Here is a 25,482-nt window from a genome sequence, read left to right as displayed (position 1 = left end):
TTATGCCAGGTAGATAATTAACCTATTTAATTAATTGCTTGACTCAATTATGGCACCTGCTTACGTAAGAGTTGAAATGCGTTCAGCTATGTCTCATCTAATGCTTCTCCACACTAGAAAGGATCTCGCTAAAATAGAAGTAAAATTAAATGAATTCGAAGTAGCAGGGCAAGAAGTTGGATGACGCATCAGTGAAAATACTGACTAATAATTTTGATTAGAAATTAAATAAAATCCAAGAATGATAAGCTAACTATATCGTATTTTTCTTTTTCTTTTTTCAGACATGTTATGAAATGGAGCGCTACCTTATGGACGAACCTAAACTCAAGTCTTACAAGAAGTTGCCAACAGATTTGGACACCCCGTGGAACCTCTTTACTGCACCTGAACAAGCAGCGATAGCTGTTGCTTCACGCGTGACGTCTTGGGCCGCATCTCGCGGTGGTGGCGACGACGACGACGACAGGTTGAGCCTCGATGACTTAAACCTCAGTGACCGGAATTTGGATTCCCTAAGCCTAAGTTCAGCCAGCTCTGGGTGCAGCAGTGTATCTTGGGACAGCAATCTGAGTGATGTATTGGGAAGGTCGGGTGCCCACGGTGATGTGGTAATAAAGCAAGAAATGATAGACATTGAAGAAATGAATATGGAGGAATTGAACAGTGAAACGGACAATGGTAGTAGTGATCCTTTGGCATTGAAGTTGGTGGCTCGTGCTGGCCAATCCGTCCACACGTTGACTCCGCCATCGAGTCCGGAATCAGGTCCCGGAAATAGTAACAGCAGTACGAGCAGCGGCGAAAGTGGGAGTGTTGACGTGGGCCTGGGTACAGGTCTTCTCAGGGTTGCAGGGCCAAACGTGTCAAGAGGAGCCCTTGTTCGAGTTACCGCTAGAAGTTCGTCAGGAGTCGCGCGACTGATATCCGTTTCACAAAGTCATTTTCCAATCAGGCAAGTCGGGTCTGGGAATGGTGGCAACGCGGGATCCGGTAATTCAGGAGGCAGGCATTCTTCCAGGCATGACCATTCCCCGGACTCCAAACGAAGAATACACAAATGCCAGTTTCCAGGATGTAAGAAGGTGTACACCAAAAGCTCCCACCTAAAAGCGCACCAACGGACACACACAGGTAAGTTCACCTGCTGTTTGACTTTTATTCTTGATTTTAAAATGCATTTTATACATTGCGAACAAAACAAACAATATATGAATTTACAAAGGGTGATGGTGCGAGTGTACTTATTTACTCGCTTTGACACGGATGGGTTGGCCATTGTCTAACTTTATGTTTGCTATCCTATTTTTTTTTATTTTTTTTTAAGATTTGAAAAATTGGTACAGGTGTATGACCTATTTAAATACACTTTTATGTACGGATTGTTGGGATGTAAAATCCGCATTAGGTTTTGTCACTGTTGTTACTCGCTTGTAAGGATCGCAATATATTATTTCTTTATTAAATGAATATCTACATAACTGTGTTCACACTACTAGTTTGTGTCTCAGGATATATTGAACTTCAAAAGGACTAATCAAAGTAGCTATCTCGTATCGGTACTATGTAAGATTGCAGAATCTAAATAATTCTTTGAAGATGACTCTAGCGAGTGTTAACTTGAGATTAACTTAGAGTTATATACTTGGAATACGCATAGTTTGTTTAGCAAAGGAATCTTAATTATGTAATTCAATCAATAAGAGACTGAACATTAGAGTTTCAGGGTGTATTGAATGTGAATCTATGTTCAGAGGTCTCTCTTGCTGAACCAGGCAAAGGGTCTTAAATTCAGACTAAACTATGTGATCTCCCGGTGTTATTCATGAGTTTACTCCGTGTTTTTACGTTTCCTTCTCTTGTGTTCATTTCATCAACTATTTCCTCACCACTCACTTGCATTTAACATAGTTTCCTTTAACCCATAGTACTTAATTGTAGTTACACAGATAAGTATGAACATAATGGGAAAACCTACGATTCGCAACACGTAAGATATGTAAGGTGATAACATTGAGAATGCATGTCAACGCCTGGCCGTTGTTAGATGGAGGAGTTATAGTGACCTCGAGGATTCGTGAAGCCTGGTCTGTACGCGAATCATAGAACTGCTTTCTCTCAGTTGTTATGTATCTGAAGAATTCGGTACGATTCGTGGAGCTGCCTTCCGATCGCACACTTGAGAAAAAGTGAAACTGTAGAAGTGCACCAACAATGTTGCCAACTTAGAAGATATGTCGACAAAAAAAAAACACTTAAAGAACTATAATAGGATCACTAGCGATTATTCGAATTAAACGTAATAATAATAATAGCAAAAAATAAAATAATAATAATAATAATAATAATAATAATAATAATAATAATAATAAAACGAAATTTAACGGCTACCCAACAACACTGTACCCTGAGGAGATGGTCTCCGTATAGTGCGAGAGACGACGCCGGCAAAATTTCATAGGTGGGGGTTGAAGACCTGTACACATCCTAGCTTTCTATTGAGTGCTAAAATTGGTAAATCTAGGTCAAGCTTCACGACTCCTGGTGATCACTATACTGATGTATTAAATATGGTCTGTAGTACATTAGACAGGTCAGTACGGAAGCGTGTGTTGAAGTGGGCATGCAGTGGTGATGCAAAATGGTATACCTCTCTTGTTTCAAGGAGGCTACATTGAGGGTGCATGGTTAGATGTCGCAAGTGTATCTAAGGAGGACAGTGTGTTCGTCAGGAATAGTATCCAAAGATGGTGAAAGCCTACTCAACTCATGTCAAATTGACAAAACAGAAGCTTTGATGACATGGATTGTCGAACATGAAAGTGGGTAATAACACAAAAACCATAGAGCAAATGCAGTAAGAGTGACTGCGGAACGCAATAAACATCTGAAACAGCTCATTGATATAATCACAATTCAACCTGAACACCCGCGGTCGGCTTCAATTTTCCTAAACGCCAACAACAGTTCAGCTCGGAGACAATGGTGCTTGTTGTAGTGATAGTGACAGGGTACACAATCCTGGCAGAATGGAAGGAATTCCATCCACTTAATATTGTCGTAATATAATTTCCCCGACTAATAAGTTATTGTTAGAAATTTACAAATTACAGTAACTCGTAGAAGATAAAATGGATAGAGAGAGAGTAATAAACGAAGATGCTTTTAAATGAGTAGGAAAGAAGAGGGTACATTTACCCAGCGTCCTTCGTAGGAAGGCCAATTGGGTTGAACACATCTTGCGAAGAAATTCTCTTCTTCATACCACTGTAGAGTGAAAGATGGAAGGGAAAGGAGAAGTAAGAAAAAGAAGAACACAATTGATTGATAATTTGAAAATAACATAAGAAAATATTGGGAGTTAAAAGAGAAAGCTCTAAATCGACAAACATGGTAGAGACATTTCCAGACCCGAATCTAAGGGAGAAAGAAGTTAAAACCTTATTAGTTAGGACCAGGCAACAGATAGAATAGTTATCAGTAATAATAGCTCACAAGTAGGCTATTTAGCATATATTTCATATGTAATTAATGGTTGAAGTAGTGATTAGCAGTATCCCTAATCCTACATGATTTAATAATTATAGATGTGAATTATCTGTGTCAAAGCATTCCATTGCAAGGTTTGACTTTTTCTTTTTTTTTTACTCCTGTCCTCCCCATTGCTTAGACCATTATAATTTCGCACCGTGGGCAGTGACACTGTATTCTGGGACTAGAGATAGACTAATAGACGTAGCTTTCAAGTGTAAGATGCAAAAATAAATAAATAAATAAATAAATATAATTAAAAAATAAATAAAATAAAATAAAATAAAATGTTCGAAATCCGAGTAGCAGAGATTTTACACTCAAACGTTTACAATCAAATAGGTAGGGTCTAGGATGCAGCCGTTGCGTCAGGCACAATCTTTATCAAATGCAAACCAACATCTTAAACAGATATATAATTTTATCCAACCTTCCCTCGTTGAAAATCTATCTTCTGTATAAATAAAAATGAAAGTGGCTATGTTTACAACTTAATAACTCTTGAACCACCGTATCGATCTCAATCAAATTTTCAACATAGACGAGGTTTGGACCTGGAATAGTTCTTGTCACTCTACTTCAACTTAGAGAGGGCGGGGAGATATATAAAAGTGATCGAAAATGACCGATATTAGTGTCAATTCTATAGTTTTCGGCTCGCTGAGATGAACATGGCACTTCCGATGTCCAAATTCATGCCTGCAACTTGAGGGGGAGGATGGAGATATATAAAACATTATTGAAAATGACCGGTATCAGAGAGCGCTTCAGTAATATTAAAAAGAGTGACTAACGAAACATACTACATTTTTTAATTAACCTAGTAAAGCGGATTATTGATACTACTAAGATATAAATTAAAGACAACGGCATTATAATCAGGAGGAAGACATGTGTCCAAAAGAAAAAAATGTGTAAGCATATTTCTGAAGAACGTACAATGAAATATCTCCAAAATTGGGTTTCAGTACAGTGTGCTATGTCCTTAGAAGGACTTTAGAATTGGTGTCGAAATTATTTTTGTGGACTCATTCGTAAATTGTGTTATTTTTGAGACAATGTTACCAACAAAATGCAGCTTCAATATTTTTATTCCATTAGTTTGACTTCTCCGAGTACTAATTACAATTTACATAGTGCATTTTCCTTGTACTTACAAACTGTTTCATTATTCACACACCAAAGATCCAATAAACTATCACTTCATCGATTGCCATTTGTGCCCAAAGGAAAGCTTCTAGTAACCCCCTGTGAGCTTAAAGCTTGTTATTTAATTGTTGCAGGACCGTAATTTAGGTCTTCTGTTATGACTGTTTCATACAGCGAAAACGTGGCAATAGAAGCACGACATAGCAGTGGACTTATGTGATTACTTAGGTAAGAACTTCGTAATACATGCAAGGATTCACAAGGTTTATGTTGCCTATAATTTTCGTGGAGTTAGTCGAATTGGAATTCTTCAGTGTACTTAATAAAATTACGGTCTGTGTTTACTTGTTTCTCTTCACCGTAAAAGAAAAGTGAAATGAAATCTTTCAGGAAATATAATACGTCCTACGGTTAGCAAATAGTATAATAATAGTTCGTATGCGAGTTATCATTGTATGAACTAGCAAACTTACATTAGATCTACATGCATGAGGTATCTGTTGCGGGTACAAATCGCGGTCTGGCTAATTATGTTACTTATTGTCGTTTTATCATTCATTTCATTGTTATAATTTATTTCTCATTGTCTTTTTTAAACTAAAGGGCACGCCCGTGGAACGTTAAACTTAAAAGGTAAATGAACTCTGTTAAATAAAGTAAAGAGGGTCACATAATTCCATGTATGGGATATAGCATATTTGCATCATGAAAGGAAACATCCTTTAGTTATAGGCAACCAAAATGTAATTGCTACTATGCAGGCTGCATAAAAGACAGGGGATGGTATATATTTTAAAGAGGTATGGATAACCAGCGTTAAATTTACGTACCCATGTAGATGTTAACAGATAGACTCCATCAATTAGCAAATTCAGACGAGCTAATCGGTCTGTGTGTTGGAGAAAACGTAACTCAGAAATTTGTTTTCGTTTAAGACTTTCGTGTGAAGTAACGGACTGAAAGGCAGACGTACCAACAGTACGATCATGTAAGTCGTACTTCGTGATTGTAATGAATAATTTTAAAATACAAAATTCTCATCACACTCCTGCTGCAGAATAAATTATGTCATTATTACGACGATGGCTGTAGGGTGTTTGTAAAATACACACTAATAATCATCTTCAGTGTGCCATTACTTGGAGAGACGAAAGATGCGGAGTAGAGTGCGTATTTCAAATGTTTCATGTAATTAATGGTTTGTGTTGTGAGAGAAAAAAAAAACACTATAACCACAATTACTCACTTCAGCGCTGAGATGTCCAAGTGGATAAAAAGTCAGAGCTCGAGTTAAAACGAGCATGAGTCCAAATAAGGCCAGAGGACACGAGCGCAATACGACAGAATAGCGAATTCTTAGTGATCTAGTGCGAGTATCTTGAAGATAGTGAACCCAATTCGGAGAGAGTGGGAGCCTGAGTTAGCGTGTACCTCATTGAAATTAATGAGCACAAGTCTCATTGAGAATAGCAAGAATGAGCTTGCTAGCATCGATTGCAAACTAGGGGGTTCAGTGTGCTCTTCACACTGACCCTTTATGAAGCTATAGCGTATTTTTTCCCATATGAAGGGAAAATAACAAATGATATAAGTTCAGTTTGAGTTAGTGGTTTGCGGCTTGAGTTCGACTACAACTAAAGCATGGGACACAACGGATGTCGTGTGAGCTAGGCGAAATGAAGCGAAAGTTGTGACGCAACGTTGCCGTGTTGTAAAAGAATGTTGCTAAGCAGAAGCACCACAGCGCGCTACCAACTCAGCAAAAGCATCGACAATACATTCGTTTATTTTTTTTAAGAGCAGATACGTGGCAACACTACAATTCTCTCATTTGCTAATAGTGTTTAAATGGAACGCCTTTTAAACTCTATAAACGCTGTCCCCAGCATAATTCGGAATTATTCTAGTGTTTGCTGATTCGCAGTCAGACGTGATATCTACACTGTTAGAACATTCTCTCTGTTTTACCATCTGCACTTATCTTTTTCCCCTGTTCTTTTCTTCAGAACCTCCTAGCGCGCTGTACTCTGATGTTTTTCAGATGTCCTTGGTGAAAACACAAGTAGCTGTGTGGCGGGCAAAGCAACCACACAGCTACACTGTTGCTCAAAATTGCTTTTAATGCAATATACAGGAGAGAAGAACTGAAGTGTGGGACCGAGTATACGGGGCAGGTGTACCTAAGCTCACTGGGGGAGAGCGCATAAAAGAGTCTGGATAAATATGCAATGCGGCATGGAAGTTTGTACTGCTGGAGGGAGTGAATGGTTGTAGTGGGAAAAAGGGAATTGCTAAGGTGTGAGCGAAAATGCCCAAGAAAAGCAATAACACAGAAGCAGAAGGAAATATAAAGACCAAGTTCAGGTATTGTGTACTGTAGCTTTTTTTCTTTTCTTCGATTCTTTCAGGCTTTTACAACCGAGACTCTTCCGTCTAGAAATTCTGAAACGTGTCTCTAGGCCATTTGATTCTTTGTATTTGAAAACGATAGAAGTGGCAATTTTAATTCCTTTATGTACATGCTTTTAACTTCAATAAGGATAAACAAGAAGCGAAACTACACCAGCGGCTAAATTTCCTACCGCAGTGGTATTTCTAAAGTCAAGTAACTACGAATAACTCGAAGAACATTAATGATTAGTAAGAGTTCTAGTGCTGGTTCGGCAAGTCATATTATTTTCTTTTTTTTCTTTCTTAATTTTCACTACAATTCATCGGACAGTTATCAAAACTACACAGATTTCCAATGTTCATAATGGAAAGAAAGAGTTACATTCCTTAAACTGGAATGCAATTCTTTGGTTACTCATTGGGGCAACGCTTATTTGTAGTGCGAAATTTACTTGGTTAAAATGTGCGCATTCCTAGTTGGAAGGAGTTTCACGAAAATCCTCCGTTACCTCCTACTTTTTCATCATGCAATTCTCACCATTATACATTTGGATTTACCAATTTTAGCTCACTTGTCCCGGGTTCGATCGCCAGTACAGAATAAATTATGTCATCTTCACAAACCAGTTTGACTGCTTGGTCACCAGTACAGAATAAATTATGTCATCTTCACAAACCAGTTTGACTGCTACGTCATCTTCACAAACCAGTTTTACTGCTTGGTCACCAGTACAGAATGAATTATGTCATCTTCACAAACCAGTTTGACTGCTTGGTCACCAGTACAGAATAAATTATGTCATCTTCGCAAACCAGTTTGACTGTTTGGTCACCAGTACAGAATGAATTATGTCATCTTCACAAACCAGTTTGACTGCTTGGTCACCAGTACAGAATAAATTATGTCATCTTCGCAAACCAGTTTTACTGCTTAGTCAGCAATACAGAATAAATTATGCCATCTTCACAAACCAGTTTTACTGCTTGGTCACCAGTACATAATGAATTATGTCATCTTCACAAACCAGTTTTACTGCTCGAGATAGAAAGACCGAAGATATAATGAATTTATGCTGTGTCGTAGCAGGCAAAACCTATTTATTAAAAAGAAGTATCAATACATCGTGCAAATTCCTAGTAATAAACAACCGCTCTAATAGATGTCACTATCTGCGTTTACTGCTGGCTTGACACCAACAGATGTCACTAGCGTGCAGACAATTTGCAGATTTAATACTATTGTTACGATTTAATCGTATTTGATTATTATTGATTATTTTAAAATAAGACGTGAACCGTAATCATATACCGATTTTAACATTAATATTTGTGTATACATTAATACGATTAAGATATATATATAAGACGATTTAATTGTAATTTAAACCATATGATTAGAATTTAATTATTTCACAATCGATAATGATGATACTGAACATGAAAATCCTTTGCTGCTCGTTTTTAAAACAAGGGTCGTTACCATATATAGATTTGAGTATTACTGTTTGTGTAACCACAAACTAGTTGACGGGCGAACCAGAAAATAAAAAGAAAGTTAAACGTAAGCAATTGGAGCTCTTAAGTAGGTAGAATTTTAACCTACAGTGTACAGCAGGCCAAATGCTCTGACACAACAACTAGTTTAGAACTTTCTACTGGTTAAGCGGTTAGCATACTCGCCTGTGACTTGTAAGACCCAGATTCGACACCTGGCGGAAACGCATGTGGTTTGAGATCCCACGTTAAACTATAGGTCCACGTCTCATATCGCAACGCTGCTGAAAGGGATACTAAAATCAAGGTGGAAATAACAATCGAACAAGGAGATACGTATTATATTTTGAAAGAATTTTGGCTACTTGAATTTCACAAAGACGCTGCGGTTGCTCAGTGGTAAAGCGTTCATCTCTAGTGCATGGTGTCCTTGGTTCGATCCCAGCTCAAGCCAAGCGAAATTTGTGGTGGACGAATACCGTGTGCGTAGGTTTTCTCGGGGGTTCTCCCATTTCCTCCCACTTTCTTCGTTTCACGCTTTTCTCATCATCACCGTCTAATTTAGCCTAACTGGCATAATCGTGGGACATAAAATTTAAAGATTTAATTTCCGTGTTTGAATTTCACACCACAGTGTATACAGGGATCCAGTTGTTTTGAGTGTCAATGTGTAAATAAAATATAATATTTCAGTTTAACGTCCTACGATAATGCCCGTTAAGCTAAGAGTAACGGATGATAACGGATGAATGGTGATAGGAGAATTTATGGAATGCAGTTGTGAGGAAACGGGAGTACCAGAGATACGATGTTGTCCACCACAAACTCACTTAGTCGGGGATCGAACCAGGGACCCCAGTCGCCAGGGGTAGGCGATCTACCACTTCTTTTTTTTTAAAGTTCGTTCCAACCGGGACATTAGTCTCCATGCTCATCTCACGTACATTTTACGTAATCCAAACACGACTGGGATACGAACACAGAAACATCGAGGACAGTTAAAATTTCACCCTTGCTCTTCAGAGGGACTCGAACACCTAATGGGTTTCATATCACTGACGTCAGCCTAACGCCTCAGATTGCTGGGCTACACCCATAGGCACCACTAAGCCATCTTGCCTCCCTTTCCCCAGTGACACTTTGTGTCTCGCTAAATTTAGCGACGGCTCCCTATGCATTTGACAATTTTCGTAAATTCAAATCCTCACCCTGATTCAAAAACAAATTCTCATTTCGAAATTAAGTTTAGTTAGCTATGAGATTTGAGTATAAACACAAACAGTGGTTGGATTTATGCAAAGATGTCATATCGCTAAGAGGGTCAACCACTACTTCTAGACTTGTAAAGCAGTGTTTTGAAATCTGCTTTGCTACTCAAAGAAAAAAAAATGATGTGGGACATGATAAGAATGAATGAAGCGTATTATAAACGCGGTTAAGAAATTATGTTGAGATCAACTAATTAACTTTATGCCTCTACCATACCGGCAGGCGGAAAAGTCTTTGATCTTCTTGGTTCAGTTCATATATAGAACAAGTATATCTAGAGTAGGGTAATGTAGTTAAAGTGACCCAATCTTAGTATATATAGTAGCAGTTTATGATAAATCAGATCTTTAAGCTCAGCTTATAAAATAACACTAGCATTTTGGAATTTTAGATTGATACAAATAAATGAAGTTTTATTTTTCAACACTTTGGACTTTCAGACTATGCTATGTTTAAGTGTGGAAAGTCCCATAGGACCGTTTTGTCCGTCTGCCTGCCTATCCATACGTATCAATGCAATGATAAGAAATAGACACGAATCTTTAGAAACAATTTACGTAGCATTCCATAAACAGATCCCTTCACCTCATTTAATCCTCCATCCCAACTGGAAGTGAAAGAAATCAACCATTCCGGGTTATAACGTTGATTGCTGTAGATCGAAAATGGTGATAGATAGCGACCCTAGCATCAAAATGGGTTGGCCCATCGTTGGAAAAGTGGTGATGATGAGTAATACAACGTTGGCCCAACGTCAGGTTCTTCCATTTTGGCATAAATTTCCCACCCAAACGATTTCCCACACATTTCCCAACCAAAGGAGCGGCTCCCTGACATTTAGCCAACTCTAAAGTAACGTATTTCTTGGTTGGGAAAACAGTCAATTGTAGTATCATTGCGTGAAGGTCGGGAGAATAGTTGGTTGGCCAACCATACATTTAACCAGCGTTGAGCCAACATAAGTTTTTCCGCTATAGGCTCGTACCGATCATCACCCACCGTTTTGACCAAATTCCACTCAATCCCCAACAGTGGGCCAACAAACTTCCTACTAGGGGAGGACCGGCTTTCTGAAATCGATTAAGCGTCCCAAGATATATTTTGTCACCCTAATCTTTCTACTAAAGATGGAGGGGATAGAAATCCATCATTCGAGCTCCATATTCACGTGTTCAAGTACAGATATGATATTATTTCTTAATCACTATCCGCCTTATGCAAAGTCGTTTTGACACATGATTAGCGTCATTCTAAAGGCTTGACTACTCCAGAAAACATATGTTAGTCGATCTCTTTAGTATGGCACTAATCACGCTTCCGAGTGACTCTGAATAAGCCCATATATGTTCACTTCAGTTACTAGGAGTTTGTCATCTCGCAGAAATAATATCATCAAGATACGTATTTACAACTTACACGACGTCACGTCCTACCAGGAGTTGAATCTGGGTCTCCTATGACGAAGGCGAGAACACAATCTCAAAAGCAGGAGAACAAGACATTGAGCAACTGATTAACTGTTTGTTTTACGTTCTTACGAAAACATAGAGTTCAAAGGATGGAAACTTGTATTTATGAAGACTTTAAATCACATCTGGGAGTTGGTTGATGCACAGATCATCATGCATTTTTTTTATTTTTTTTATTTTTATTATTTTTTTTTTACAGAATATAACTTTTCACGTTACGCTATCTCATTTTTAGAGAGCTGGATGACAGAACATATGCTAAATAACGGTGTTTATGCGTTTGAAGGCGGCACTTCGAGTTTCCTTCAAATACTGCTAGAAAATGAAAAGGATGCGTTGTTGCCATGTATTTCACCTCCTTCTGCTGTAATGCACTTGCTTATCTACTCTTCTTTGCCAAATGGAAACATATGTTACAGCATTCGTTTCATTATTCAACCCATTCGCCATCGATTGTGTCTTACTCTTTAGTCATATATTCTTAGAGCTCCATAACACCTGCGTGATTATATTAGCCACCAATTAAATTAGATCAAAAATAGGCTGGGCACAAGAAAACTGCGAATTGGAGCACTGAGAAAAGTGTATTTGGTTAATAATAAGGTAAGAGTATACCGTAAAGGTAATAGAAGTGGATAGCAATTTTGATTAGATCGATCATAGGACAGGGTTCACTGATAATGACTTGTTTCTACGGCGAGGGAGGCACGGTGGCTTAGTAGAGCGTAGTCCGCTTACATCTGGTGCGTTGGGTTCCTGGGTGGGGCGGTCAGGTAAGCTTATAGTGGACAAAGTCATACCCGTGGGTTTGCTCCCACATTCTCATTCCAGCAATTTTTCCATGATCATTCACTTGCCTTAATCATATTCTCCTTTAGCCTAAAGGACATATCTGTGGAACGTTAAACTGAAAGATGTTTCTGCGGCGAGTAACATTTGACTTTCATTAATTTGTGAAATAAGCGAGTCTTGAATACAGAAAAAAAAACATCGCTCACGTTCCTTTCTAATGTATTGACTTTTTCTTTTTACATTTTTTACCCATTTCTTTACCTCCTTTCATTTTTTCTTTATTTTTTCAAATCTCTGTGATGGACAGTGTGCTTGACTCGCGAGAAAGAAAAGCCTAATTTCAGCTAGAGCATGTGGGCCTCAAACTAAACGTCCGGTCATTTTTACCCTCCTCTGAAGAACAAACGTTCTTCTTGTTTACATGAAGAGACATTTAGGGCGTGACGCGTATGGCGTCCGTAGGAAGTGGAACTGAGAAGGTAAATAAACGGGGTATCAGTCCATCGTTCCTTTTTTTCCTTAAAAAAATGAACTAAAAAAAGATAACAGCTGTCTTGTTCGTGGTGTAAGTTCTGGTTTATGTTTTAGGGCATTGAATTGCCTCAGTTTTTGTTTGTAGTTTGCTCAGTGACTAAAGGGAATCCAAGATGCTGGTTGAACAGAAAGGGATACTAATGTAGAATACCACGCTTTGCTCTTGTTAAATTCTTTATAGGTATTGAATTATTCCTTATGAATATTAATTTATTTACCTTCGTTATTGGTACATATTTTTATATTTCTCCACTGAGATTCGTATGAAAAAAAGTTTTAAATTTTGGATGTAACATTATGTATTAAGCATAACTGTTTAGTACGTTTTGTCTCAATAAAAGTGGTCTTGTACGTAGTTTCTAAAGAACATGGATACGAATTCTTGTCTTAAAGAATGTTCCAGTGATACAGTCTTAGAGCGTTTGTAGCAAAATGTCTCTGGTTTGATCCAAGATCATAGGAGTTTTTGATTGACAATATCGTGTCGGTGGGTTTTCTCCAGGGTTTCCAATTTCCCCCACTTTCTCCGTTCTATAATTTTTTCCACTATCATTCTTCTATTTTCATGATCCTTTTCTTCGGCCATAACCACTGGATGCTAAAACTTAAGATCATATTTTCTTTTTCAAGAAGAAACAACACATTATTTTATATGGCTCTGTTAAAATTAACGTAGAATAAATGTTACAACAGTTAAGAAAGAAAGAAAACATAACTGAATGTACAGAAACGTCCAGACTAAATCTACCCAATCATTGTAGTCATGGACTTAATGCTTTGCTGCGATTGGATTTCATATTTTCGATCCACCCACCATAATCACCCACCCACAATAACCATCCACCTTATACGTGGCAACGTTGGAATGAGACGCTGACTATTACAGTTAGGACTCTTAAATTCTAGGGTTTGACACCGATCGAGTCGCTCTTTTTTCATACCGGATTCGGTCATTTTTTGACTTTGGCCGCCTGGTTGCGTCACTGTGCTAAGCGCGTTTTTAGTTTGCTCAATCTAGTGACTATCTATAGTGACTATCGGTGTATAGTGACTATCTGTTTTCATCTTAGCGCAACTTGTTTTTCTAGCAGGTTACATATACATTTACACAATACACCGAGAAAATTGATCGCTTCCTAAATGAGGGTTAAATTAATACTTGGTTGCTAGTAGTCGAATTTCTGTTGAAAATCCACTTCTGTTAAAAAATATGCGTTACTAGTAAAAGAGAAGTATTCAGTTAAGCCATATTTTGCTCTTTTAACCTACTTTAGTTACTGGCTACTAGTTATCGGTTCCCGGGCTACTAATTACCGAGAAAATTAACAAAAATATTGTTTACCAATCACTCGGTTAATTAAACCAGTTAAAAACAATACGTTTTAAGTTGAAGGTGAAATAGCTCTCAAATAATACCAACATACGTACAAAATTTCAACCAAGTTGGTTCATTTCGAAGGGCTCTAGCTATGTTGAAATAATCGAAGTGTGTCAATTATTAGGAGTAGAGAAGCGGGAAATGGAATAATTTTCTTCAAAGCATTAGAACAACTGTTTTGTCATATGAGTGTGTTAAAGCATTATCCTACTGATTCGTAGGTCGGTGGTTCGAATTGTCTCAATTGCGTTCAGTTTTTTTTCGTATTTTTCTTTATCGCTTATACGTACTTAAAACTAGTCCCATCGGTTTAATTAACTAACTAGTCAGTTAAATTAGCGAAGATTAACTAACCGAGCAATACTCGATTGCCGTAACCGAGAGCTCGGTGTGTTATATATTGACAAAGTAACTAAGTTACCAGCAATCGAATTTTGACTACTTTAACCTTTCAAATTTTCTCAGTGTACTACAACTAGGTATATTCAGTGCACTGTACTGTAAAATACTCACGAAGTCCAGCATGAGTTTTTCAAGTACTAGTAAAACTAATAAGCATAATCATGTAACTCACCATACAAGAAAAACTAAAGATAATTAACCGTCTATTGACAAACGGAAACATAAACTTTATAACGCGTGAATTCAATGTTGGTTCTTCGGCAGTTTATGATATAAAAAGGTGACAAAAAATATTTGTGCAGCAAAATGCAAGATACTTATATTGTCTGTATATATACCCCATTATATTTTGTGGTTGTTTCAACGTTTTAACTTTGTAGATGATTTTTTTTATTTCCGTGAATTACTATTTTTTTTCTAAATCTCGACTACCACACACATACCAGAGTTATACCTTTCAGTACAGACTCTAATGACCTTCACAGTAAGTCTCTCGTAACTTCTGCTGTCAACATTTGGACTGTAAAATTGCTACATATTCGCTGTATTTAAAATTTATCATTTATTCAGGTATCGGTGAACAAATAAATGAATGAACAACCAACAAAAAATCACATGTAACGGAAACAAACACGTTTGATTTTTGGAAATCACTAGAAGAAGACTTCGGCGTATTTCTGAATGAAATGTTGAAATTACATACATTACTACTGGCTTGCTAAGCAATATATACACTTTAGGAAGAGTAAAGTTTGGTCATTGAAAGGCAGATTTATAATGTTGAAATATCAGAACCGAATGTTTAAACTTTACTGTGTAACGCTTTGCCGTTTATCTGCAATCGAAGAGCTTGTATAAAATATTTTTCCCTTCGTAAAAGTGTGTTTGCTTCTGAGAGAGTAAGTAAAATGAAACAACATAAAAGTAGTTTGGTTGTTTAGAAACTGTGTCTATTGATAAAGACAGATATTCTAAAATATCAGAGATAAAGGAGAACGTGACACAGAAAAAAACGCATGTGGCGTGTGTAAAAACGTAGGTTACATGCGTAAATCTTATATTTTTTTTATTTAACGTACGACTGTATCACACACGCCTTTGAAGGCTGTTACAAGTCAAAATTACACACTTGTGGGAACATGACTTTTAAAGTTTATTATTGTACCAAAATCGCTCCTTGGAATACTGCTATTTCTGCCATCTTGGGGTTAATTTGCTTAGTTACGTTTATGCGAAAATACCACCAGGTAGAGGTAGTATTCTCTTCTATATTATCTTTCCTTCTCTATGATAATTCAATATTTCCATTTTTTTGAGTTGTAACACTCTTCCACAGAGTGTGCGATATGCAAAATCCTGCAGCAAACGTATAACTGAAAACGCGTGTTTTATTATGCTTAAGGTATAAGTATTCCCTCTTTACAACTTTCCATCTGAAAGAAATAACTATGTATAAGTGGTCAGAGTCTCTCATACAGATGGACGTGTATAACATATTGCTTACGTATGTAACATACGAATACGTATGTAATATATGGAAGACTATGAGATGTCAGATATCCTGCAACGGTATGATGTAACATCTAAGCAGGAAAAATGCAATACGTATGTAGCATATAGATATTGTATTCTCCGTACAGATTTCCGTAGTAAACTTATGTATTCCGTATAGTATTTGTACAATAGTCCGCTGACCGGATAACGGATTTTGCTCGCAAAACGGTCTTGCTACTGCTGCTTGGCGTCTTCGTTTGTTAGATAGTTACACATTTTGTATATCTAAGTGTGTACCAAACATAATTGATATATTAAATTTGAATAATGCATTTTCATATTTATACCCGTTGCTCTTTTTTATTAGTACGCGCTTTTCTTAAATTCTCAATGTTTCAACCGAGAGATGAAACTTTGCAACTCTAATTCTATTCATTTCTCAGCGCCATACAGTCTTGAAATTTACCACAGCGACAGAAGTCGAGTGACTATATAATACTCCATTGTTATTTTGAAATATTTCTATGCATTTATATGTTTTACATATACAATCAGTTGTATTTCCGATATTCATACAGCCGTAGATAACAAGTATTCGCAGTTTAAAAAAATATCGTTACGAGTAAATGCTCACTTAGAACAAACTGGAAGCCTTTGAAGAATTTTCAATCAAAATCAGAATTTTCGTCTGTTGAGCATATGTATATATACACACTATCGAGATTTGACGTTTATATGTTCTTATTTAGAAAAGCAGTGGTTTTACGAGTCAATTGGCGAGGATGAGAATTGAATTCCACCTGATCACCCATGACAAAAGACAACGAAAGCATGGAAGCTTTCCAAGTTTTATTGATTTCACAGGAATCCGGAATCATTGATTTGTGGGAAAATGTGATGATATCACAATTTCCTCTGATTAAAATAATGCTGTTTCATTCTCGCGAAATCCAGCTGATGTAAGGTCTTTTGAGCTACCTCAAATATATCTATTTTTATGAGGTACGAAAATGAGTCTGTTTTTGTTCTTTAAGCTTAAACGTAATATTTTCAGTTTAGATATTGAAAGGTAGCCGGACTTGTAGAAAAGGGTAACATTTTGCTCCGAAAGCTGTTTAGGAAATTTATATGTATGCTGAAAAAGCACTTGCTTTGATTTATGTTACAATTTTCCTTGTTCTTGAAACTAAATGACAAAAATCGTAGAAAACATAAAAGCAAGGAAATGAAATGAAATCTTTAAGTATTATCTCGCACGGTTATCCCGGCTAAGCTAAAGGAGACGGTGATGATGAGAAATGAATGTAGTGGAATGAAGAAAGTAGGAGGAAACGGGAGAATTCCAAGAAAACCCAAAAGGATACCATGCACCTGAGATGAACGCTATACCACTGAGCCATCGCAACCCTTAAAAAAACGAAGATATGGATTATATTTCTCTCTGGGGATTAGGCGAAATGAAAATGCCTGTTTTACCTAGTTTAAGGTGATATAGAGGTAATGATATGGGTAAGTTGCCCTTATACCTGTAGACAAAACAGGAGTGAATATTTCGGGACTACTTGAACTTAAGTTCTTCGTCACTGAGCTTATTGGATGGATGCACACGAAATGTGAGATGTCTTTGTCTGGAAAATGTATCGTGAAAGTAATGTCTCCTTTTTCGAAAACGAATCTATTTCAATGTTATGAACTCTATTACGTCAGTATTATGCTGCTCTCGTCTTGTGTGCAACTTTACTAATGTGTACACTTAACCGTCTTTACTAGGGGGTTTCATCCCCCTAAGGGATTGGACGCAACCAGGTCAGATTTACCGTTTCTCCCAAATTATCATTCGTCGCATCTAATTTGCCATTCTCTCCTTCAAATTCACAGTTCCCCCCTAAATTTACTATTTTTTTCCTCAAATTTATTGCATGCTTCCTTAAATTTATTACCACTCTTACATACAAATTTACCATCATTTCTTTCAAATTTACAATTCTTCCCCAAAGTTACTGTTATTCCTCAAATTTGCCACAATTTATCTAAAATTTTCCACTTGTCCTCTCAAATTTATCGTTCTTTTTCCCGAATTTGCAATTGTTTTACTGAAATTCACCATTCTCCTCGCAAATTTGCATTCTACTCTTAAATTTACAATTTCCCCAAATTGCCATTCTTCTCTAATTTGCCATCCTCTGATTTACCTTCTTTTCCTCAAGCTTCTCACTCTTTTCCTTAAATTTAACGCTTTTCTCCTCAAATTTACCATTCTTACCCGTGAGTTTACCATTTTTCCTCCAAAGTTACCACTTTCCCCCGAATTTACTATTATTTCTCAAATTTATCAATATTTCCCTAAAATTTGCCAATTTATCCCTCAAATTTATCTTTCTTCCCCCCAATTCACCAGTTTTCATCTCAAATTCCCCATTCCACCTCAAAATTTATCTTTCCTCTCAAATTTACCAGTACTTTCTTCAAATTGACATATCTACCCCCAAATTTACTGTTATTTCTCAAATTTGCCACTATTTTCCTAAAATTTACTATTTTCTCCCTAAAATTTACCATTCTTTCCCCTAAAATTCACCATCTTTTCGATCAACTTCACCATTGCCCTTCCAAATTTACATTCTATCCTCAAATTCCCTTTCCCGTCGAATTTGCCATTCCCAAATTGTCATTTTTTCCCTGTTATTTGTCGTTATCTCCATCAAATTCACCGTTTTTTCCTGAATTTACCAAATTCCGCCTTAAATTTAGCACTTTCTTCCTCAAATTTACCACGTTTAACCTCAAATTTACCACTCTTTCCTTCAAATTTACCTTTCTCCACGAAATGTGTATCTACTGTTATTTTCCTAATTTACAATTTCCCGATAATTTACCACTTTCTACCTCAAATTTACAATTATATCCCCCTAAATTCACTATTTTTTGCTTAAATTCACCGTTCCCCTCTCAAATTTACCGTTCTCTCAAATTGTTATTATACTCCTCTAATTTGCCATTCTTTCAGTCAAATTTATCGTTTTTTCTTTCGAATTTATCGCTTTCTCGTTCAAATTTACCATTTTTACCCTCAAGTTTACAATTTTTCTTCAAATTTATCATTTTTTCCTGCCAAAATTACCATTCTTTCCTGGAAACTTATCATTTAACGCCAAAATTTACCATTCTTACCCTCAAATTTACCTTTCTGTATGCGTCAAATAATTACCATTGTCCAGTTTGATTATAGCATTTTCAATGAAAAATTATGTTCCTTAAATATTCTCATAAGTGTAGCCTTCACCCTAAAGCCTGCGTGTGGGTATCCCGGTCATTAATAACCTTATCCATTCATTGCTGGAACATGTGGTGTGCAATCTTCATTTACATTCAGCTTTTTTGGAAAACCGGAAGTGTGGTGAGGAAGTGCTTGTTTTAGCCAACGTTATTATGCTTTTTTGATTTGTGCACCCACATACTGCACAGTATTCAATTTTCGGGGTAGTTCAGATCCTACGTTATAAAGTTAGGTCTCACCTATCATAACCTTGATGTTGGATAAAGACGTAAAAACAAAATTGAATCATTGGCCAATATGTCGCCTCTTCGTCTGTTTGACACCATTGGAGTTTGGAATAGATACATCGAACCAATCACGTATATTTGGGTTTTAAATTTACACATAATGTATATGATAGAACATTGGGAAATACTTGAATTATATATATTAGTTGTTCTAGCCAAATCTTCGGTTCGTTTGAAAATCACGTGTACGCTCGCGAGATCTTGTTGTGTCAGGTAGAAAGTGGTGCAGCTGGCGACAACTATTGCCCTGACTGAGAAGCTCAAGCTCGTTTTGTTTATAATAAGAAATAACAATATCTAAACATTTTACCGAGATCTTTATGCAACCAGTAACACTTAATTGTTTTCATGTTTGCATATTAGCAGATTCGCTATTATTTGCATCTTACTTACCTAATAATACGTTTTTGCTTTATAACAAGGATTAAAGTGATAATTTGAAATACTTTGATACTAAAAGAAATTATGAATATAAATTCCTTTCACATGCACTTTAAAAGAATTTGAAGTAATGCATCGTTTCCAGCCTTACTAGTAACGGTTTTAAATGCGGTAGACACCATTTGCTCAAAGCGATTGGAACGTCGCTGGGATCATAAATAATGGATTATCTTGAACTCGTGATAAAATTAAGTAGTAATTGAACACTGAATAATTGAAAGCAAATTTCTTCGTTTATTTATCGAAACCACAAATTGAGAACGTTTACCCGAGAAGTAGTTACACGGGTCTCTTTGTGCGAAAGGGTTCTGGAAAACACTCAGCTGCTTTTAATGGAGTCTAGCGTTTCGCTTTGTGGTTTTGTAGTCATCGAAATTACATCCTTTCTCAGATGTTACGTTTACTGGACATGCCGTTTTCCACCATACGAGATAAATAGGTTTCTTTCACGTGACAGGTGAACATTTAGTGCATCGCGGAAATTGCAGGTAAGTTTAGAAAGAATTTTGCTAACAAACTATAACTAGACCTGGTCTTGGTTAGTTCAGTTTCAATAAATGAGCTTATTTATGAAGTTTAGTCATAGGGATTGTAATATTCTGTTACACAACACCTAATATTAATAGGTGTTGTGTACAATACAATGAGTGCAATGGTAGCAGGTTAACATTCAAAGTATAGCCCCTTGTTTCGGACTGTCTATAGCTACCTTTCTGTCAGTTACTCGATTCCACGTCTTGTCCTTAGATGCAAAGAAGTTAGTCACTGCTGTTTCCAACTCCTGCTATTTGGCGATGCATCGTGATTTCAGGTGGCATGCGTTCTAAGTCATCAAATTCATGATTTTTTTTCTTTTTGTTGTTTTTCGAGTCGTGTGGTTTTGTATTATCTTGTTGGAGCAGGGTGCGTTTTCAATTCACCAATGCAGGAGATTTGTTTGCGCGATGCAGCATACATCCGCTCCAACTGTTCAGAATGGACAGGATTGATGGTTCGAATGAACTCGAACTGAATTACCCTCTCGTAGTTCCACCACCACATAGCAGAACTTTATGTTTGAAATCAGCGTTTTGACGACCGGTTCTGGAAATTGCCCTTTTCTCAACCACTATATTTGGATTTCGAAAAAAAAAAAAAACTTTTCGTCACATGTGACAATTAGTTTCAGAAAACGCACTCATGTGGATTTAGCAGCAGTTGTCGGTACACATGTACTCTCCTTTGGACTTGAGCTGGAATCAACTCATTTAGCACAATCCAGCAGCTCCTGAAGCTTTTTTCGAGTCCGAGAAAGTCTTAAAGTGGGCTGAGACATGCCGAGGTGGTTTGCAATCATAATGTGTTGATGAATGTGTTGTCCTCAATGGCATGTCGTATGACCACAAAATCTGTTATCCTATCCTGGGGAGGTTAGACCTTGGCTGATTTTCGATACCATCATATCCTGTACGAAAATGTTGAAATCCAACGAGTTGCTGTGCTGTGATTCACTACATCTTCCCCTATTGCACTCATCGTCAGTGCCACTAAAACTGACTGAGTGGTTGTCTACGAGTTAAATAGTCCGCTTATCACTCACTCTTGCTATTGAGTCAGCTTTACTTTGGACTTACGGTCTACTACGGCGTATATACGCTCCTGTTGTTTGGGTTGAGGAAATATAGAAAGAGTTAGGACTTATACTTGTATTTGGTGATATAACTATCCACTTGACAAGATGATACAGTAACTCATTCATTAGCGCCCACCACCATGTCCAAATTATCAGTTATACTTTCGATACGCATATTGTGCAGATAACCCTTTTCGTTTACCGACAGCTACTTAAAATCACACTTTAGTATGCTTGAGATAGTTATTGCACTTTTGAACCAAGCATTGCGGAAAGTCCTCGTACTTCACCAACAACATACCTTTGTATAGACCGGAACAACAATCGCGATCGAATTGCTTTGGTATGGAATAGTGATTTCGAACTAGATGCTCTGTGAGATCACCGTTTTCCACTCTCGTTCTGAGCAATCTACACAGAAAGAACAAGGATAGGAAAAGAAATCTGGCGTTGATAAAAAACATTGGTGACAAACGAAAAAAATAACATTGATAACATAGTTGATATCGTGATTATGATAACATGATTATTTGTGGATTCATACACTGTCAATACTTGTGTTATTGTATTCACCTACTACGTCATTTATTCTCTTTTACTTTATATGTTATCTTTGGCTGCTTTCCGATTGTAAAAGTCTGCTCCTACGTCATACGTTTGCCAGTTTCAAATTACCTTAACATAATATAATTCAATTACTTTTATTTCTGCAGTGGCGAATCTTTTGCTTTAGAACAAGCAATTTAGATGCTTCTGTTAATCTATATAAGTAAAGATGAAAGCGACTATGTTTGCCACTTAATAACTCTTGAACTACCCGACCGATCTTAGTCAAATTTTCAACATAAATGAGATTTGGATTTGAGATAGTTTTCATTATTTCATTTTGAAGGCGCAACTTAATGGAGGAGGAGGGGAGAAGATATATAAAAATGATCGAAAATGACCGATAGTAATGTCGAGTCCATAGTTTTCGGTGTTTCTGAGATGAATAGTGACACTTCCGATGCCGTTTAAATCCAAATTCAGCTAAGCGACATAGGGAGGGGAGAGAAAAATAAAAATGATCGAAAATTACCGATATCAGAGAGCAATTCAGTAATAGTAAAAAGTAACTGACTAACGAAATATATTACTATTTTTTTCTGATTTTAACCCAGTGAAGCGGGTAATTGACGCATTTGAAGATTATGATTTTGGAACTTGACGTCCCTTTGAGCAGCGAGGCTATATGAGACTGGACCTACTTATTAATGTGGAATCCGAACCACATGAGCTCTCGCCGCGAATCGAACCCTTGTCTCCCACGCCAAAAGCGCGTACACTAACCGCTTAGCCACGAAGGAACTCTCTATAATCTTTGAGTATTCGCTTTTAACGCAAGTATTGATGCACTTAAAGAAGAAAGTAGTGTATGGCCCTGTGATTCTTTGGTAAGACTGAGGCAACCATGACACAAAGCTCTCTCCCCTCGTACGTTTGGGGAATAGGTCTTATTCTTTACTCCGTTAGACTTAGATATGGATGCTCCTTTCAGATACTAGAAGATGTTTCACAACCACCAATCAGTAGGGCGCGGGAGAAAGGGGATACTCTTGAACTTTGTGATAAGAGTGTGATGGATCGTACCTGTCGAGAGGGTCTAATGGCTTTTTACCCTATTCCTGCTTTGTTAGGGAGCTAACTTGAGAATTTCAGTGGGAGCACAAGCTGATGGTATTTTTTAACATGAAATAAGGCACGTTTCTTCCCCTTCGCGTTCTTTTTAAACTTACAATTTAAGTTTCTTAGAAGAAATATATCATGTATTGCCTTATCAACAAATGAGACAGGATGGTAATAAATCCACTGACGTTTTGTTAACTGATTCCAGTAATTAAAGTGAATCGTAATTAAATTTGTGGGCAATTAGAATCACTTTAAATTCCACGTCTCCAATTTGAATTGCTTTCTGAGTTTTAGACATAGCAACATGGTAAATTGGATTAATAATCATTTTTAAAGACATAATGAAGATGTTAATCATGTTTCTAGGTACAATCTTGCATTGAAAGTTCATGGATTTGTAAATTTAATATGTCTTGTTACTGTAACATTCAGTAGACAACATCCAAAATTGTTCACAGGGGGAAAGACACGTGTAGCGTGCGTAAAAGCGTAGGTTACATGCGTAAATCCTGTAGTTTTGAACTTAACGTACTACTATATGTTACGCCCTGCAGCATACGTATAACTTTCCGTACAAGCGTTTCATCTATACATAAATTCCGTATGAAAGACAGTGCTGTATATAGGCTGTAAGGATCTCACATACATATGCACGTATATATCATATAGCTGACGTATGTAACGCATTGTATACGTAAGTAATATGCGGAAGACTGTTAGATGTCCGGCATCCTGCAGCAGAATGATATAAGATCTAAGTGGGAAAAAGGCAGTGTATATGTAGCATATGGATAGCGTATGCTCCGTACGCATTTCCATAGTAAACATATGAACTCCGTATATTTGTGCAATATATCGCTGCCCGAATAACGGATTTTTCTTCGTGTGCATGTATATGTTAATGAAGCCTTTGATGTTATGTTACAAACTTTACATTAATATGTAACAGAATGAAGAATCAGATTATGTGTGTTAATGAAATATACAGTGCAAACATTAAGTGTAAATTTACTTTACGTATTTTATAGTTCATTTTCTTACTCAAACGCAACCACTACAAGTACTTGCAGCAAAAAGGGAGTATTCACAGGTTGGTTGAATTGGACTTCAGCGTCCCTTTCAGAATTGAGACTATAGGACACAGTTTTCGATGGAATCTAATCCACCGTAATGGGTTGAAATTTTAAGGTCTTCCTCTGAGACCCTTTGCACCAAAGTCGTACGTGATAGCCAATACTCCAGCAGACTGGGCATACCTGTTAACAAAATGTAAAATATACGAGGTATGATCAAAAACTAAGGTGAATAGTTTTATTAGAAACAAAATAATAAGCTTATATGGAATTTGATTAAATCTCCTTTATAGTTCTGTCCTTGACTAGCGATGCACTTATGCCGACGTTGAATCCATGACTGGAAGCTTTTCTGGAAATCTTCTTTTGGAAGGGTGTTCAGCTGCTCTGTCCTGGCCATCTCAATGTCAGAAATGGTGTCAAAACGTTTCCTTTTATGCATAGTTTTAATTTTTGGGAAGTCACATGGTGCTGTTTCCGAAGAGAACGAGGGATGTGGTCAGATTGAATTTTTTTTCTGCCAAAAACTCGCGGATCAAAAGCGAGGTGTGGGTCGCGATGGCTCAGTGATAGAAGGTTCCCCTCTGGTTCATGGGGTCCCCGCCAAGTAAACTTTGTGGTGGACAAAGTGGGTTTCCTCGGGGTTCTCCCGTTTTCTCCCACTTCCTTCATTCCACCATTTCGTTCATTACTCATCATCACCGTCTCCTTTAGCCTAACCGACATAAGTGTGGAACGTAAAATTCAAAGATTTCATTTCATTTCCATTTTCAAAAGCTAGGTGTTTGAAACGAATTTTGCACTTATTCTTTTTATTTGCAAAGTATCGGTTAAAATGGCACGGACCCGTACGAGATGCTATGTTCTTCTGCAAAGTCTCGAATAGTTATTCACCTATTTGAATGAACAATTTTTGCCACTTTTTTGCACGTTTTCTTATGTTTTTGAAGTTAATTGACGTCTCGAACGTTTGCTCGTCTTCTGCGGACTAATTGCTGCTTTTAAGTTGCTCATACCACTCACGGTTCTATAGTTAAGTGCCAAGAACTAATAGTTTTGGAGTCCTCGTGCGTTTAATTTTCGAGAATAAAGTAATTAAAGCTGGATGGAATGAACAGGTAAAGGTGCGCACGCACTTTCGGTAATATAACATGCAACACAACACACACATCTAGTGTTTGAGGAGATAAGCATACGATTTATATGTTCTGAAAAAAAAGT

At 37.1% G+C, this 25,482-nt stretch overlaps 1 protein-coding gene across 1 annotated transcript in view; it reads left to right on the top strand.

The window, feature by feature from the left end:
- Positions 1-287: 287 nt before the first annotated feature.
- LOC145674303 (uncharacterized) overlaps positions 288-25,482 on the top strand; it is a 256,086-nt gene continuing 230,891 nt past the window's right edge. Inside the window, exon 1 of the mRNA XM_081744169.1 lies at positions 288-1,134. Within this exon, the coding sequence (XP_081600295.1) occupies positions 297-1,134 (838 nt within the window). The 5' untranslated portion in view covers positions 288-296. The remainder of the gene's footprint in view (positions 1,135-25,482) is intronic.

Source organism: Thermobia domestica, chromosome 17 (assembly GCF_964235325.1).
Source record: "Thermobia domestica chromosome 17, izTheDome1.hap1.1, whole genome shotgun sequence".
NCBI classification, from domain to species: Eukaryota; Metazoa; Arthropoda; class Insecta; order Zygentoma; family Lepismatidae; genus Thermobia; species Thermobia domestica.
This window is presented reverse-complemented; position numbering and strand designations above follow the sequence as displayed.